The following is a 17043-nucleotide window of genomic DNA, read 5'->3' as shown; positions in this document are numbered from 1 at the left end:
CCCACCACAGAAATTCCTTTTGAAGACATGGAATGAGTGGTATAATTGTTTCCAAATTGTGGCTGTGTTGAGACCATAAGTTATTTAGGTATCAATGAAGTTTCCTCATGTGCAGCTTTGCACATGGGATCAGCAGGATGCAAGATGCCATGAATCCCAGAGCCTGCAGGACTTTCCTTGCAGTCAGCCTGGTGAAGGTTGCCATTTTGCTGAAGTATCGAGATAGTTGCCCTTGCTTCTCTGGCGTGAGGTAGGCCATCTGGGTGTTTGTATTCAAGCTGGCACCCAGGAAAATTACTGTCTGAGAGGGTATTTGTATCCCTTGAAGTCTGCAGAAGGCAATTACTGATGCCAGGCATTTCGTAACCACTCTGGGCGCAGTAGACAAGCCAAAGGGCAATGCAGAGAATTGATAATGGGTTGAACCTGCAAGAAATCTGAGGTATCTTCTGCAATCTTGTCTGATTGGGACATGCAGGTATGCCTCCTTGAGGTCCAATGTTACCAGCCAAGACTCCTTGCCCAGCATGGGAAGAAGCTGTTGTAATGTGAGCATCTTGAATTTTGGTATGAGTAAATATGTGTTTAGGATGGATAGGTCCAAAATAGGTCTCAAATCTTTGTCCTTTCTTGGTATCAGGAATAGTCTGGAATAAAAACCTTGACCCTGTTCTTTTGCAGGTACCTCTTGAATAGCTTTCATGACCATGAGAGCTGAAATTTGTTTTTGTGCCTCTGCCCTTTGATTTTGTGGCAGGTTTGGCATGCCTCTCATTTTTGTAAGGGTGTGAAAGTGGAATCTGTAGCCTCTGTCTATAATGTCCAGGATCCATTTGTCTTTCGTGACAATATGCCAATTTTTTGAAAATAATGCCAGTTTTCCGCCTAAAGGTGCTGCCATTAAAGCTTTGCTTGGCATGCAAAGGGGAAAGTCATTGTGTCTGCTTTCTGAATGACTGTGATCTATCTTCTCCACCTCTTGGTGTAGGTGCTTGCCATTGTCTGGCTCTGAATGATCCTTGAGATTGCCCTCTACCTCTCGGGCGCCTGTATCTGCTTCTGAGGTCTGTCCGTGGCTGAAAAGGACCAATTTTTTGAAGGCCAGTTTCTGCTGAAACGTGGAGGTTGTACCTGTAGGAAATCTTTCACTGTTTGCATTGATTTCGCTTTTTCCTCCATTTTCTTTAGTACCTCCTCAGCTTTAACACCAAACAATACATCTTTTTGAAGGGGTGCATCTAGTAATTTAGCTTTGACATGATCTGGTAAGGTTTGCTCTTTGAGCCAAGTATGTCTACGTATGACAGACCCTGTAAAGTACAGTTGTGTACACCTACCATAAATGTAGATGTTCGAGTGTCTTCACTGTTGCAGTCATAACTGTAGGGTGCTCCTGCCGGCAGGCAGCCCGAGGTCGGCCAGAATCCCAAAGTCTGGGTCCGGCGTCGGCTGTATAAGCTAGTATCCTGACGCCATTTTCTCCAGCCTTTCTTGCCCTAGATGTCAGAAGTCCCCAACAAATCAAAAATGAATCCAACAAGGAAACACAAATACACCACAAATGTGAGAGAAAGAGGGGATAGGAGGGAGGGAAACCCCGAATGCAACAGTGAAGACACTCGAACATCTACATTTATGGTAGATGTACACAACTGTACTACGTTCTTCGTGTTTCACTGTTGCAGTCATAACTGTAGGGTGGAATCCCAAAGCAGTGTAGAGAGGGAGGAGGATTTAGATAGAAGGGGAGGCAAGAATACCCTGCAAGACAGCAGAGGCAAAGCCTGCCCTAGACTTAGAAAACAAGGGGAGATTGTAGTGCTTGGAAAAAGTATGCACAGAACTCCAAGTGGCAGCTTCCAAGATATCCTTGGTAGGAACTCCTCTGAGGAAAGCTGTAGAAGTAGCAGCTGCTCTAGTAGAATGGCTTCTAATGGTCCCTGGAAACTGTTTCCCATGATGAGTGTAACAAAATCTAATTCCATAAGCAATCCATTTGGAAATAGTTTGTTTAGAAATAGGTTTTCCAAGAGAACTGGAGGCAAAGGAAACAAACAATTGGTTAGACTTTCTGAAATCTTTAGTCTTGTCCAAGTAGAATCGTAACTGTCTGTGCACATCCAATGAATGCAAAATCCTTTCCCCTTTATTTTGAGGATTTGGAAAGAAAGTAGGAAGGTGAATTGTCTGGTTCAAGGCCAGTTTCGAAATTACCTTAGGCATGAAAGTAGGATTGGTCCTCAAGGATACTCTGTCCTGATGGAAAATAAGGTATGGTTCCACAGCCATGAGAGCTTGCAACTCTGAGACCCTTCTGGCAGAGGTCAGTGCTAACAAAAGAACAGTCTTCCAAGATAAAAACTTAATATCTGAAGATGCAGCAGGCTCAAAAGGAGGCAAAGTAAGTTTTTCTAAAACATAATTAAGATCCCAGGCAGGGACAGGAGGGGTCCTTGGAGGCCGCAAATTTTTAGCCCCTCTCAAGAACTGCTTCACCAAAGGATGTGAAAAAACAGGAGGATCAGAACTGAAATGCGCAGAGATAGCAGAAGCATGAATCTTAATGGAAGAAAAGGAAAGTCCCTTAGATAAAAGTTCCGAAAGGTAGAGCAAAATAGAGGAGAGATCAGGAACCTGAGGATCAGAGCCTCGGTCCTGCATCCAAATAGAAAACCTCTTCCATTTAGAGGCATAAGATTTCCTAGTGCTAGGCCGTCTAGCTTCCAAAAGAACATCCAAAACTTGTTTGGGAAGACTAGAGGCAATCAAATTCCTTTGAAGAGCCAAGCTGTCAAGCAAAGGGTCTTGAGGTTGGAATGTAGCAACTGACCCTGATGCTGGGACAGAAGCGAAGGGTACAGTGGAAGAATCCAAGGAGGCCCCGAGAACAGGAGCTTTAAGGTTGGATACCAAAACTGTCGAGGCCAATTTGGAGCAATCAGAATGAGGAACTTGGGCTTGTCCTGTTTTATCTTCAGTAGTACTCGAGGCAGTAGAGGAAGAGGAGGGAAGGCATATGCTGAAAGGCTTCTCCAGCTGAAGGACAGGGCATCCACTCTCCATGCTGTTTTGTGGAAGGACCTGGTGCAAAAGCGAGGCAGCTGATGATTGAGATGGGATGCAAACAGATCTATCTGGGGACATCCCCAAACTGCAGTTATCCTGTTGAACAAGTTGGTGTCTAGCATCCATTCGTGAGGATCTGAAATGTTTCTGCTTAGGCTGTCTGCTAAGAGATTCTGTTTCCCTGGAATGAATTGAGCCTGGAGATGCAGATTCAAGTTTAGAGCTGTGTCCCATAAACCCATAGCTAGTCTGCAAAGGGGGTATGAATGAGAACCCCCCTGCTTGTTGATGTACCACATGACCGTGGTGTTGTCTGTGCGAATTAGCAGAGGCCCTGGTTGTAAAAGGTTTTTGAAGGCTAAAAGGGCATTTTGAACTGCCAACATTTCCTTCAAATTGATATGCCAGTGAAGATGGTCCTTTGTCCAGGTTCCCTGCTGGCAGTTGTCTAGAAAGTGTGCTCCCCAAGCATAATCCGAGGCGTCCGTGGTTAGGATTTGAGTAGGTTGAGGGAGACGAAAAGGTTTTCCTTCGTTTAAAATGCATGCCCTGGACCACCAGAGGAACTCCTTCTGGAGGCAGGGGATCAGAGGAATCAGAACATCCAGATCGTGGTAATGCTGTGACCATACACTTTTCAGATACCATTGTAGCTTTCTCATGTGAAGCCTTGCGTTTGGAATCAACAGAATGCAGGAAGCCATGTAGCCCAGAGCCTGCAGGAATTTCCTTGCAGTGAGCTGAGATAGAGTTGCCAAGGTGTTGAAAGTAGAAGCCAGCTGAGTTTGTTTTTCTGGAGTGAGGTAGGCCCTTTGTAAGGTTGTATTTAAGAGGGCTCCCAAGAATACCATTTGTTGAGAAGGGATCAAATGTGACTTTTTTATGTTCACTGAGAATCCCAGTAGTAGGAGAAGACGTTGAACAAAGTCCAGATGTTGAAGCAGAAGATCTTTGCTGTCTGCCTGAATAAGGCAGTCGTCCAAATAGGGGTAAATCTGGATCCCTGAAGTCTGCAGTAAGCCACTACTGGTGCCAGGCACTTGGTAAAGACTCTGGGCGCAGTAGATAAACCAAAGGGCAGAACAGAGAATTGAAAGTGCCTCGAACCTGCCTTGAACCTGAGGAATTTCCTGCGTTCTTGTCTGATAGGGATATGCAAATAGGCTTCCTTTAAGTCCAATGTCACCATCCAGGCGTCCTGAGAGAGCATTGGAATTAGCTGTTGCAGAGTAAGCATCTTGAACTTTGGAATTTCCAAAAAGGTGTTTAACACAGAAAGGTCCAGAATAGGTCTCCATGAGTTTTGTTTTCTGAGAACCAGAAACAGCCTTGAATAAAACCCTTTTCCCATTTCCGAGAGTGGAACAGGCTCTATGGCTCTCATGGCCAGAAGAGCATCCACTTGAGTTAAGGCCTCTGACCATTGAAGTTTTGGCAGATCTGGCCACCCGTGAGTCCTTGGCAAAGTGTGAAAGTGGAACTTGTAACCTTTTAAAATCACGTCCAATACCCATCTGTCCTGGGTAATATGTGTCCAATTTCTGTAAAAAAGAGACAGTTTTCCTCCGAGAGGGGCGTTCAGGTAAAGAGGTCCTGAAGCCCAACCGAGAGAGTCATTGAGTTTGTTTTCTTTGAGATTGGGATCCGTCTTCTCCCCTTCTAGGTGAAGAAGCAGTCCATTGTCTAGATCTGTAAGAGGTCTGGCCTTGACCACAACCTCTGGAGCGTCTATATCTTCCCCTTTGAGGCCTGTCAGACGTGGGAAAGGACCAATTTTTAGAGGGCCAATTCCTGGAAAACCTAGGAGGCTGAACTTGCAAGAAATCTTTTACAGTCTGCATGGACTTTGCCTTTTCTTCCATCTTTTTAATAACTTCCTCAGCCTTAGAACCAAAAAGAACATCTTGTTGAACAGGGGCATCTAATAACTTAGCCTTAACCTGTTCAGGTAAACTTTGTTCACGAAGCCAGGCATGTCTTCTAATCACAGTACCAGAGGCAGCAGCCCTGCAGGAAGCATCCAAAGCATCAAAACCACAATGTAAGCTATGTTTGTTAACCTGTTCAGTAGCATGCAAAACATCCTGAATTTCCTTATCCTCTGCACAAGCAGGGAGGGAAGCAAGCTTTTGCTTTAAAACAGACAAAAGAAACTGCTGATATTTAAACATATGAAACTGGCAATTTAAAGCCCTTACAGACAGGGTAGCAGAAGTATATACCTTTTTTCCCCACCTGTCTAAAGCACGAGAATCCTTCTCAGAGGGAATAGGATTTTTAGAAGTAGCAACCTTAGCAGCCTTAGAGCCCTGAGAAATAGTTTCAGGATCTGCAGAAGGATTTTTAAATAAAAATAAATGAGAGTCAGGAACCCTGTAAAATCTATCAGGCTTAGAAGGAGCAGGAGGCATGGAATCAGGATTCAAATTAGCCTCAGAAAAAGCATCATCTACAATGTCCAAGACAGGAGGGATAGCTAAAGGCCTATGCTGAGGAAGAAGAAGAAATTCTCTAAGCCTCTTATTAGAAGCAGAATATTCCTGTCCTTCCCAATGAAAATGTTCCCTCATCTCATGCAGGGTTTCCCCAAAAGAAAAATCCTCAGGCGGAGAGGCCGAGGGCAAAGAATCCTCAGCATCCGAATCCTCATAAGGGGGAAAGGAATAGTCCTGATCAGAGGAAGAAACAGAAGATACAGAAGCCTGGTCAGAGGAATCCAGAGTAACATCCTGTCGAGGCCTTTTCTCAGGAGGGGGGTGAGAACCCCTAATCATTGTAAGCAAATCTTCAGCCATCCTCAATAATTGTTTTTGTGTCTTGGGAGTGGATTCAGAAGCAACTTGAGCTGAAACTTTAGACTTAGTAGGAGTCTTTGTCTTTGCCTTTGCCTTTGTAAATGGTGATGTGAGTAGGCCTGAAAACCCCCTCAGAAGCCGGTACCTGCACAGCGGTTCCGGACCCATCTGAAGGAGCGACGTCCGAAGGTCCTGCAGCAGTTAAAATCGTGGGCCTTGATGGCTCCCCATGGGAGTCCGTATCGGCCATCGGTTCAGAAGTGGCGGACGACAGGGGCTGCAAAAGCGCCTCACTGACGACAGCCGAACCGGACGCTGGCTCCAGCTGCAACGAGTCCTGTTTGGACCTCGGAGGCCTGTCTTTGTCTTTGCGCTTCTTTTGAACTCCGGTAGTGTCCGACGACATTCTATAATTGAAGCGTCTGCCAAAATAATTTAAAGCCCAATCGTACCTTCGCTTGATAGTACGAGAGTTAAACCTGGCACAAAACCGACAGCAAGAAACGTCGTGGTCAGGGCCTAAGCAAGGTAGACAGTAAGAGTGGAAATCTTTATGAGGTATTTGTTTCCCACACGCTATACAATTATTAACTTTTTCTGACATCGGAGGAACAAGAAAAGATTCTAACGGGTACTTAGCTTTAAGAAGAGAAGTAACAACTTCGGACCGACAACAATCAAAAATGCTGTTCGAAAATCGCCAACCAACGTTTTGCGAGCTGCTTTCCACCGCACGGCAAGAAAGACTGGAGAAGATGGCGTCGGCTGAGAGCTATGTACCAATGCGTACTGACGTCAGGATACTAGCTTATACAGCCGACGCCGGACCCAGACTTTGGGATTCTGGCCGACCTCGGGCTGCCTGCCGGCAGGAGCACCCTACAGTTATGACTGCAACAGTGAAACACGAAGAACATCAGCAACTCTACATGAAGCCTCTAAAGCATCAAAACCACATTGCAAGGTATGTTTACCCACTTGCTCTGCACTATGCAACAAATCCTGCAACTCCTTTAAATCTGGTTGCTCAGGTTGTGTCATTTTGCTTTTTAACTGAGATAACAAAAACTGTTGGTACTTTAACATATGGAACTGACAGTTTAATGCCCTCATGGTTAAAGTGGCCGAGGTGTACACCTTTTTCCCCCACCTTTCTAAAGTTCTGGAATCTCTCTCTGAAAGTAATGGGTTTTTGGCAGTAGAGGCCTTAATTCCCTTGGGACCCTGTGAAATAGTTTCTGGGTCAGCAGCATGGCTTTTGTATAGGAATTGGTGTGAATCAGGAACCCGGTAATACCTGTCAGGTTTAACAGGAGCTGGCGGTAAAGAATCTGGTTTGAGGCTGGCTTCTGTGTACACATCATCTAATATATCCAAGACAGGGGGGATAGCCAGAGGCCTGTGCTGGGGTAGCAAGAGAAAATCCCGGAGCCTTTTCTTGGAATCTGAGTAATCTTGGCCTTCCCAGTGAAAGTGTTCCCTTAAGGTATGTAGGGTTTCCCCAAAAGAATAGTCCTCGGGGGGGAGACCGAGGGAATGGACTCCTCAGCATCAGAGTCTTCAAAAGGGGAATATGAATATTCCTGGTCCTCAGAATGTCCTGAGGTAATAGAGGCTTGATCTGAGGAAGGGTAGTCTTCCTCCAATCTGGGCCTTTTGTCCGAGGGGGTTGAGAACCCCTGATAAGAGTAATCAAATCCTCAGCCATTTTGAGCATCTGTTTTTTATTCATGGGGCCTTGAGAGGGGCTCTGTGGACCTTGACTTTTAGTTTTCATGGCTGCTTTAGATTTTGTGAAAGCCTTAATGGAAAAGGAGGAAGGCCTGAAGACACCTTGAGAAGTGGCAGGCCTGTCTGAACTCTGAGTTTCCCCGCCAAGAGTGGCGTCAGTATCTGTAGTCGGAATGGGGGCCTAACAGCCTGCGACCTCGGGCACAGAAGACACCGCTAAAGAAGCGTCATCGGTACTCAGGGGCTGCGTAGGCGCCTCACTGAGAACCAGAGCACCAGGAATCTGTTTTAGCGTGGTGTCGGTAGAAGTCGCGGACCTTGTATGTCGGTCCTTATCTTTGCGTCTTTTACTCAAAACTGGAGTCGGAGTATCCGACGACATAATGTAATTAAATTTTTTACCAAAATAGTGTTGGGCGAACTCCGCCCGACGCTTAACAGCGCGTTTATTGAATCTAGCACAAAAACGGCAGGCCGAGACGTCGTGGTCTGGGCCTAAGCAAGGAATACAGAAAGAATGGAAATCCTTATGCAGTATTTGCTTCCCACATGAAATGCAATTATTAACTTTGTCTGACATCAGTCTGAGGCAAGAAAAGTTTCCCCAATGGGGTACTTCGCTTTCAAGAAGACTTTGGCTGAAATATTTTTGTAAATCTCAGGAGCTGGCCGACCGGCACTTGCGAACTGCTTCTGCTTCGGGCACCGCGCGGCAAGAAAGACTGAAGAAGATGGCGTCGGCTGGTTCTTTTATACCCCTGCCGCACTGACGTCAGGGAGGAAGCGACGACAACCAACGCCGGACCTAGATTTTGGAATTTGGCCGACCGAGGACCCGCCTGACGGCAGGATAACCCATCTGTTATGACTGCAGCTGTATGCACGATGAACATCTACAACAACATAAGCAAATTTAGACAGGTGGACAGTAAACTGAAGGAACTGAAGTACTCAAAAGTCACTCATTCCTAGCCAAATACTTGGATAAAATTCATGGGGTAAACACAATGCTATTAGCCAGTAACTCTAAAACATCTACTTGTGCTCTGTTTGAGCAAAAGGTCTGAGTGATTTTTCTGAAAATCAGTAAATTCTCAAGGTTCCAAATACTGCCTGAAATATCACTCCATACAGTTGGTACTGTTTTTAGAGCATACCCTTTGGACAATGGTGGACTGCATAGCTGAATGTAGTCAATTTTTCAGAGGGAGTAAATCTTGTTTCTGTGCTGTTTGTTAACATCCCTAAATAAATGTCTGCTCACAAATGAAATATATATCCTCAACAAGAACAAGTCCCACATTTCCATATTTGGTATAGTGATGTCTCATTTAAGCTTGTCACGTTCTCAGACAAATGTCATCAGTTGCTGAGAGACACCACCATTGCTGAACCTGCATCAATGGTGCTTCAAATGGGTGTCAACTATTTACACAGGCAGAGTAAGAGTATTCCAGATGGGCACCACCTGCTTGTAAAAACCAAGTCACCTATATCCACACAAAGGCATCATCTGTTGCTTTGGGTATTCGCTAGAACACTAGATGGATACTACTTTTTCCTAAAGCATAGTCAATAGCATTGCAGATGGACATATTTGCCAGCAAACTTGGTCAAGTGTGCACCATCTGCTTGCAAATCTTGGCTATTAGCACCCCACATAGGAGCCATCCATTTTTCAAGCCTGGGCAACTGGTGTTTGGACACACAATCTGTTTTTAGATCTGGGTCACCAGAACTCTTCATAGACCCTTCCTGGAAGCATCTGTTTATTAAACTAGACAGTGGATTCCCAGATCATTATGCCTCCAGATTTTGCATAAACTTATCTGATAAGGAATATGGTACTTGCCCACAAATCACTTTTCAGCAAAACATGATTGTTTCTTCACTTAAGACAATCAATTATCAGTAAAACAATTTTCTTGTGTGGGGGTGTTGCAGGGGATGGGGTCACAACTGTGGGGGCAAGTTAAAATTATTTTTTTCAGAAAAATGATGTGTGGATAAACTCTAAGCAGCAAGCCTAGTATGTATGGGGGATAAAGCCCATACTTCTACCCAGATTAATTGGGTATGATTAGCAGTTAAGGTGAATAATGGTGCTATCAGGGAGGAAGGCCAGTGTCTATCCTGAGAGGTAGATGACACTCGACCAAAAACCATCCTCATGTCACAGATGCTCATGAACTCTCAGGCACCGAAAGCAGCATGTGATATAGGGTTGAGCTGCCCAAGATGATAACAGTCGGTCCTATCCCAAATATGAAGAGCTGTAGATGTGGATGGAGTGTTGGCTCTCCCTGAGGTAATGCAGGTGTCCAAATCCTCACCAGGGAAGGGGATCAAAGCCTACCAGAAAAATTCTCCTGCTGATGAAAACACAAGCATCACAACTGTCTGCTCAAGTGACCCACACCCATAGTCCCACCCTGGCAGATTGGAAAATGATCCTCACTGCCAGGAATGAATGGGTCCGTGTATCACTGAAAGACTTGATGGTTGCTAAGCAGAGGGAAGAAAAAGACTGAAACAAGAACTCTAAGCTATACACAGTCACGAGGATGCAAACAAAAGAAGAGAGGAAATGCAAGAACTGAACAGGACCCAATGAACAGCTATTATACCATGACCCCCCCATTAATATTCCAAAACGTGCATGCTGATTGGCCAGCGTGCACGTTGTAAATCGACTTATACTAATGGAAAAAGGTCCGGTCGCCTGGACTTTTTCCATTAGTATAAGTCTTTTTTAAAACACTGTCTCACTATGTTAAAGGAGTTTAACATAGCGACACAGGTTTAAAAAAAGCAACAGAGATCTCCGTTGCTTTTTTTAAAGCTGTCTCGCTATGTTAAACTCCTTTAACATAGCGACAGAGTGTGTAAAAAGCAATGGAGATCTTGCTTTCTCCGTTGCTTTTTTTTTTTAAACCTGTCTCGCTATGTTAAATGGGTTTAATATAGCGGGGCAGCTTTAAAATAAGCAACGGAGATCTCCGTTGCTCATTTTAAAACTGTCTCGCTATGTTAAACCCATTTAACATAGCGAAACAGTTTGTAAAAAGCAATGGAGATCTTGCTTTCTCCGTTGCTTTTTTCAAAACTGTCTCGCTGTGTTAAATGGGTTTAACATAGCGAGACAGCTTTAAAATAAGCAACAAAGATTCTCCATTGCTTTTTTTTAAAGCTGTCTCGCTATGTTAAACCCATTTAACATAGCGAAACAGTAAAAAGCAACGGAGACCTTGCTTTCTCCGTTGCTTTTGCCCACAGCTCTGATGTACTGCGTAGGCATACGCATGCGCAGTACATCAGAACTGCTGCGGATACCAGACAGCTGCGGAAGGGCAGCAAGGAGGCATTATACAATGCCATTACTTAAGAAAAGTAATTATTTTTTTTCTTAAATAATGTCATTGTATAATAGCAATAACCCACGCCTGGGTGTGGATAATGCTGGATTTACCCACGGTTGGCTTTGTTTGACGTGGGTAAATCCAGCATTACCCACACCCAGGCGTGGGTTATTGCTATAATAATACATAGCTGTCTAAAATGGAAAAGCCTTGTGTTGTGTGGCATTTTTACAAATGTTAAAAGCTCAAGAAAATAACCCATGGAACTAACTAAAAAAAAAACAGCTCAAGTAGCACAGTCCTGATAACACAGGCTACTTTATCTTACCTCAGCAATACAGATTGGTGGGAGTTGAGGCTGTTCCACAGGTTGGAGCACAGTCTCTGCTACGGGGACTGGAGCAGACGGTGTGGGACTTTTTCGCACCTCTTCCTGCTTCTTTTCCCAGTAATTACGGTTCAGGTATCGAGCAAGCTAAGAGGGAAAGAAACAGAAATATGAAAATATTTTAACTTACTTTTCAGGATGAAGAAGTTATGGTAAGAAGCTGAATGATAAAGAATATGAGGTAGGACCTTACCTCTGGATCTACTTCCTCTGCAGCTGGAGCTGAGGAGTTCTGTAAGATACAGGAAAAAATATTAGTGCCACAGTTTGTCAAAAGGACAGCAAAGGAACCACAAAGGACAGCTGCTGCAAAGGATAGAAAATGTCTGTCTCCATGCAGTACAGAAAAAAGGGATAAGAGCAGTTACTGCAAAGAAAGAAAATATTGCTCAAAAAAAAAAATTATTCCTGACTGCTGAAGTTGACACTACACAGTATAAACAAACACAGTAGCTAGCAATATATAATCCTAAAAGACAAATAAAACTGTTTACAAAACTGAAGAGCACTACAGTACATATGTAAGGGGGACAACCAACATCAGCATTGGTCAAACACAGAAATGTGTACAAAAATAGGTACCTGCATGGTCTGGCATGCATCTCCTATGGGACAGTTTTACTCTTCACTTTCCACCTTAAATTACTTACTTACCCATATGATAAATACATCAGCTTCTTACTACCTTAAATGTTATGAAACATAGGTAGTCTCCCTACCTGTGCTAATAATGATGGGCCCAAGTAATGGCAAAGCACATTAACAACCAGTGGAGTCTTAACTTGTCAGCCTCAGAGTGTTTATTTATTTACTTACATTTGTTTACCAGGAAATTCCGACTGGACGCAGGTCTTTTTTCAGCGGATGCCCGGGGAGAAAAGGATGTCTGACCTGTGTGGCTTTGAGCACTTACAAATCAGTGTGCTGAATTTTTTTCCCCACAGAAAAAGTAAATACTTCCATGATGGCTTAAGATGAGGAGGTCAGCAAATATTTTTGCACACATGCAACAGAATTTGAGCTTGCCATAATATTTACTGCAAATGACAGACGTCAAGCCAAGTAATCCCATCATTGCAAAAACAAGGACAGACCTACAGGTTCATGTGTTAAGCTTACACCCTACTGGCCTTGACAACTTTCAACTTTAAAAGGAAGCATATCCTTGGAAGGCACTGTGTAATGTTTACATCATTTTTATTGGATACTGTGGATATTGATTTTACAAGTTCTTTGAGTTACTGTCAGCTCCTCCAGTGGCATGTGTCCCAAAGCACAGCCTTATAGACAGAACTGCACACTGTCTAACAGACCATGCAAAGATCACCTCTAAGTAAAATGAATATGACAATTCCTGAAACTTACCTTAACATTTCAAGTTTTAACCTTATGCTCATTCTAGATCACCACACCTTTTTCAAATTCCTTCAGGTGGTTGTTTAAAGGATGGAAAATGTGACACTACAGTCAATAATGGGTTGGATCAAATGGTATGAAATGACTAGACATGTTCAAACAGATTACCTACATAACATTCTTTTACACATAAGTGCACACGCACACACACACACACACACACACACACACACACACACACACACACACACACACACACACACACACACACACCCACAAAAAACAAAGTTTAAGATGCTGTTTATCTTTCCTCCCAAATATTTAAAGATTTTTTTTACTGGACTACTTAGTTTGGAATGGTAATTTGTGTCTACAAGTCTCATAATTCTGCACCATTACAGAACATACGCCATTCTGGAAAATTCAGTATCTTTTACTAATTTAATTATGTAACAGTATGCAGTCACCTCCTTTATTTATCCATACCAATTTTACACCTAAGAACAGTCCAAAAGAACAGTCTCTTATCACAAAGTACTGTGAAGCACCCCTGGTAATCCCATCTGGGACAGACAGGCAACCTCCACACTGACTTCTTTGCTTAACCAATGTTAACCACATACAAATAGTAATAGTAGCACATACCCACTCTGATGGAAAGAAAAAAGGCAACACACATAGTCAAGGAAGGTCTAAAGAAAAGGAAGATGGACAGTACAAAGTGTTAGGTAAGGAAAAGGATGGGTCTTTTCAGATGGGTAAAGCAGATCACAGTGAAGGAAATGAAGCATCTTTGCCAGGAAAAGCTAAATGTCCAAAAAGGTAATCTGGAATAGTTCAGTTTTCCTCCCTCAAAATAAACAAAACACGTGCATGAAAGTGTATAAAGTACAGTTTTGTACCTACCATAAATGTAGATGTCCGATAGGCATGCATCTGCAGTCCTTACAAATGGGTTGTCCTGTCGTCAGGCAGCCCTTCGGTCGGCCTGATTCCAAAGTCTGGGTCTGGCCTCGGCTGGTGTCGCACTTCACCCGACGTCATAGCTGCAGTTCTTCGGGTATAAAGGCATCAGCCGACGCCATTTTCCTCAGTGTTTCTTGCCCCAGATGCCAGGTGCCCTCTAGGAATGCTAAATTTGGATAATGCAAATGGTTCCAAATAGTAGAGAGCAAACAAAAAATAAGCATGTATGTACATATATACAAACAAATACACCATAATAGATTCCCCCAGCTAGCTACAAGATGGGCAAATACCCTAGGAGTACCACAAAGGGGAAGGAGGGTGGGTAATCCTGACTGCAGATGCATGCCTATCGGACATCTACATTTATGGTAGGTACAAAACTGTACTATGTCCTTCAAGGATGCATCTGCAGTCCTTACAAATGGGTAGAATACCATAGCCAAACTGGGGGAGGAGGAGAAATAAGATTATGGTGTAGTTAAGATCCCTTGCAAAACAGCAGTGGCAAAACCTGCTCGGGATCTGGAGTATAAAGGTAAATTATAATGCTTGGCAAATGTATGCACGGAGCTCCAAGTAGCAGCCTCTAAAATGTCTTTGGTAGCCACTCCTCGTAGAAAAGCTGTGGTAGTGGCTGTTGCCCTTGTAGAGTGAGGTCTGATGTTTTCTGGAGTTTTCTTCCCATGGTAAGAGTAACAAAATCTAATGCAATTTCCTATCCACTTAGAGATTGTCTGTTTTGAAATTGCTTTTCCTTCCATCCCTGTTGCATATGCTACCAGTAGCTGGTCAGTTTTTCTATTGCCCTTGGTCCTGTCCAGGTAGTAGCGTAGTTGTCTATGTACATCCAAGGTATGCAACAGTCTTTCTCCCCTGTTCTGTGGGTTGGGGAAGAATGTAGGTAGATGGATAGCTTGATTTAAGGATACCCTGGAGACCACCTTTGGCATAAAAGTAGGATTTGTTCTCATGGACACTCTATCTTGATGGAAGATCAGGAAGGGTTGTACTGCCATTAATGCCTGTAGCTCAGATACCCTTCTTGCTGAAGTGATTGCAAGCAGAAAAGCAGTTTTCCATGATAAGTATTGTAAGTCTGCTGTTGCTGCCGGTTCGAAAGGAGGGAGTGTCAACTTTTCTAGCACAAAGTTCAAGTCCCATGCTGGCAATGGTGGTTTCCTAGGTGGTTTTACATTTTTAATTCCTCTCAGAAACTGCCTGAGCAGAGGATGTGAGAAGAGAGGAGGATCCAAGCTGTATTCTGCTGAAATAGCTGATGCATGAATCTTAATGGAAGAATAGGACAGGCCGTTGTGGAAGAGCTCTGCCAAGTATTCCAGGATGTTGGCTATGTTTACCAGTGACACATTTTCTCCCTTTGCAGTACTCCAAATGTGATATCTTTTCCATTTTGCTGAATAATTTTTTCTTGTTGAGGGTCTGCGAGCCTCCAAGATAATGTCTTTAACCCTTTGAGATAAATCTGGGTTATTTGGTCTTATGCAATGTTCCAGGCAGACAGCTGCAGTGTTTTCAGGTTTGGATGCAGAGTGTTGTAGTTGTTCTGTGTTAACAGTAAGGGAACTAGAGGTAGAGTCCATGTTTGTTCCCGAGACATGCTCCTCAGTAATGGGTACCAATGTTGCCTTGGCCAGTCTGGAGCTAACAGGATGATCCTTGGTCGGTCCTCTTTGATTTTCAATAGCACCTTGTGCATCAAAGGAAGTGGTGGGAATGCATATGCTGTCAGGTTTTTCCAACTGAAAGATAGGGAGTCCACTTTCCAAGCAAGTGGGTGGTACGTCCTTGTGCAGAATTTCTTCAGTTGGTGATTGTGTAGGGATGCAAATAAGTCTATTTCTGGTAGTCCCCACTTTCTTGTAATGGTTTTGAAGATGTCCGGATGCAGCATCCATTCGTGGGCATCCGTGGTAGTTCTGCTTAGTATGTCTGCTAGAATGTTTTCTTTTCCTGGCACAAAAATTGCTTGTAACTGGATGTTCAAGCTCAGGGCCACATTCCAGAGGTCCATTGCCATCCGGCATAGAGGGTACGAATGTGTGCCTCCCTGTTTGTTGATGTACCACATAACTGTGGTGCTGTCTGTCCTTATCAACAGTTGACCTTGTTGGAGAAATGGTCTGAATTGCCAGTTTTACTGCCAGCATTTCCTTTTGATTTATGTGTAGGCGCAGCTGGTCTTGAGTCCATAAGCCTTGTATGCATTTGTCCAGCATGTGCGCCCCCCAACCGAGGTCTGAGGCGTCCGTTGTGATGGTCTGGCTTGGTTGAGTGTTGTGGAAGGGCAGTCGTTTGTTTGATTGACAGGCCTGAGCCCACCATTGGAATTCTTGTTTTAGACATGGGATTATTGGAATTTGGGTTTCTAGGCTGTGCTTGTGCTGAGACCATAAATTCCTTAGGTACCACTGTAACTTTCTCATATGCAGTCTGGCATGTGGAACCAATATTATGCAGGATGCCATGAAACCCAAGGCTTGCAGGACTTTTCTTGCTGTTAGCTGGTTCTGCTTTGTTAATGCCAAGAAGTAGAGAGGGAGTTGCTTCTGTTTTTCTACTGTTAGGAATGCCATTTGTTTTGATGTGTCCAGCTCTGCACCCAAAAAGGTTATCCTTTGGGATGGCATCAGCCTTGACTTTTTTATATTGACCGTGTATCCCAGGGCTTGCAGTAGATAAATGACCCTTTTCAAGTCTTCTGTTAGCTTGTTTTTGTTGTCCGCTTGTATCAGGCAGTCGTCCAGGTAAGGGTAGATTTGGATTCCCTGAAGCCTGCAATGAGCAATTACTGATGCCAGGCATTTCGTGAACACTCTGGGCGCAGTAGATAATCCAAAGGGCAATGCTGAGAATTGAAAATGCTCTGATCCTGCAAGAAATCTGAGGTATCTTCTGCAATTTGGTCGTATGGGGACGTGCAGGTATGCCTCCTTGAGATCTAGAGTTACCAGCCAAGACTCCTTGCCCAACATGGGAAGAAGCTGCTGTAGGGTCAGCATTTTGAATTTTGGAACAATGAGGAATGTGTTTAAAACGGACAGGTCGAGAATAGGTCTCCATTTGTTTTCTTTTCTTGGTACCAGGAAGAGCCTGGAGTAAAATCCCTGTCCTTGCTCCATAGATGGTACCTTTTCTACAGCTCTCATCCTTAGTAAGTGAGTTATTTGTTTTAGTGCTTCTGCCTTTTGATTTGGAGGTAGGTTTGGCATTCCTCTCTTCCTTGGTAGAGTATGGAAGTGAAACCTGTAACCTTGGTCTATTGTCTGCAAAATCCACTTGTCTCCTGTGATGAAATGCCAGTTTACTGAAAATAAGGCTAGCTTCCCGCCTAAGGGTGCTTCTAGTTGTTCCCTGGTAG

General features: G+C 43.8%; 1 protein-coding gene across 1 annotated transcript in view; it reads right to left on the bottom strand.

Moving 5' to 3' along the window:
• The window catches only part of HGS (hepatocyte growth factor-regulated tyrosine kinase substrate), a 2162662-nt gene that overhangs the window by 559275 nt on the left and 1586344 nt on the right, over positions 1 to 17043 (bottom strand). Inside the window, exons 12-13 of the mRNA XM_044069724.1 lie at positions 11533 to 11571; positions 11280 to 11426 (exon numbers count right to left, since the gene is read on the bottom strand). Coding sequence (XP_043925659.1) covers positions 11280 to 11426; positions 11533 to 11571 — 186 coding nt within the window. The remainder of the gene's footprint in view (positions 1 to 11279; positions 11427 to 11532; positions 11572 to 17043) is intronic.

This window comes from Protopterus annectens, chromosome 4.part0, assembly GCF_019279795.1.
Source record: "Protopterus annectens isolate FY-2018-M chromosome 4.part0, PAN1.0, whole genome shotgun sequence".
In the NCBI taxonomy this organism is placed as follows: domain Eukaryota; kingdom Metazoa; phylum Chordata; order Ceratodontiformes; family Protopteridae; genus Protopterus; species Protopterus annectens.
The sequence above is the reverse complement of the archived record's forward strand: the minus strand, read 5'-3'. Positions and strand labels throughout refer to the sequence as shown.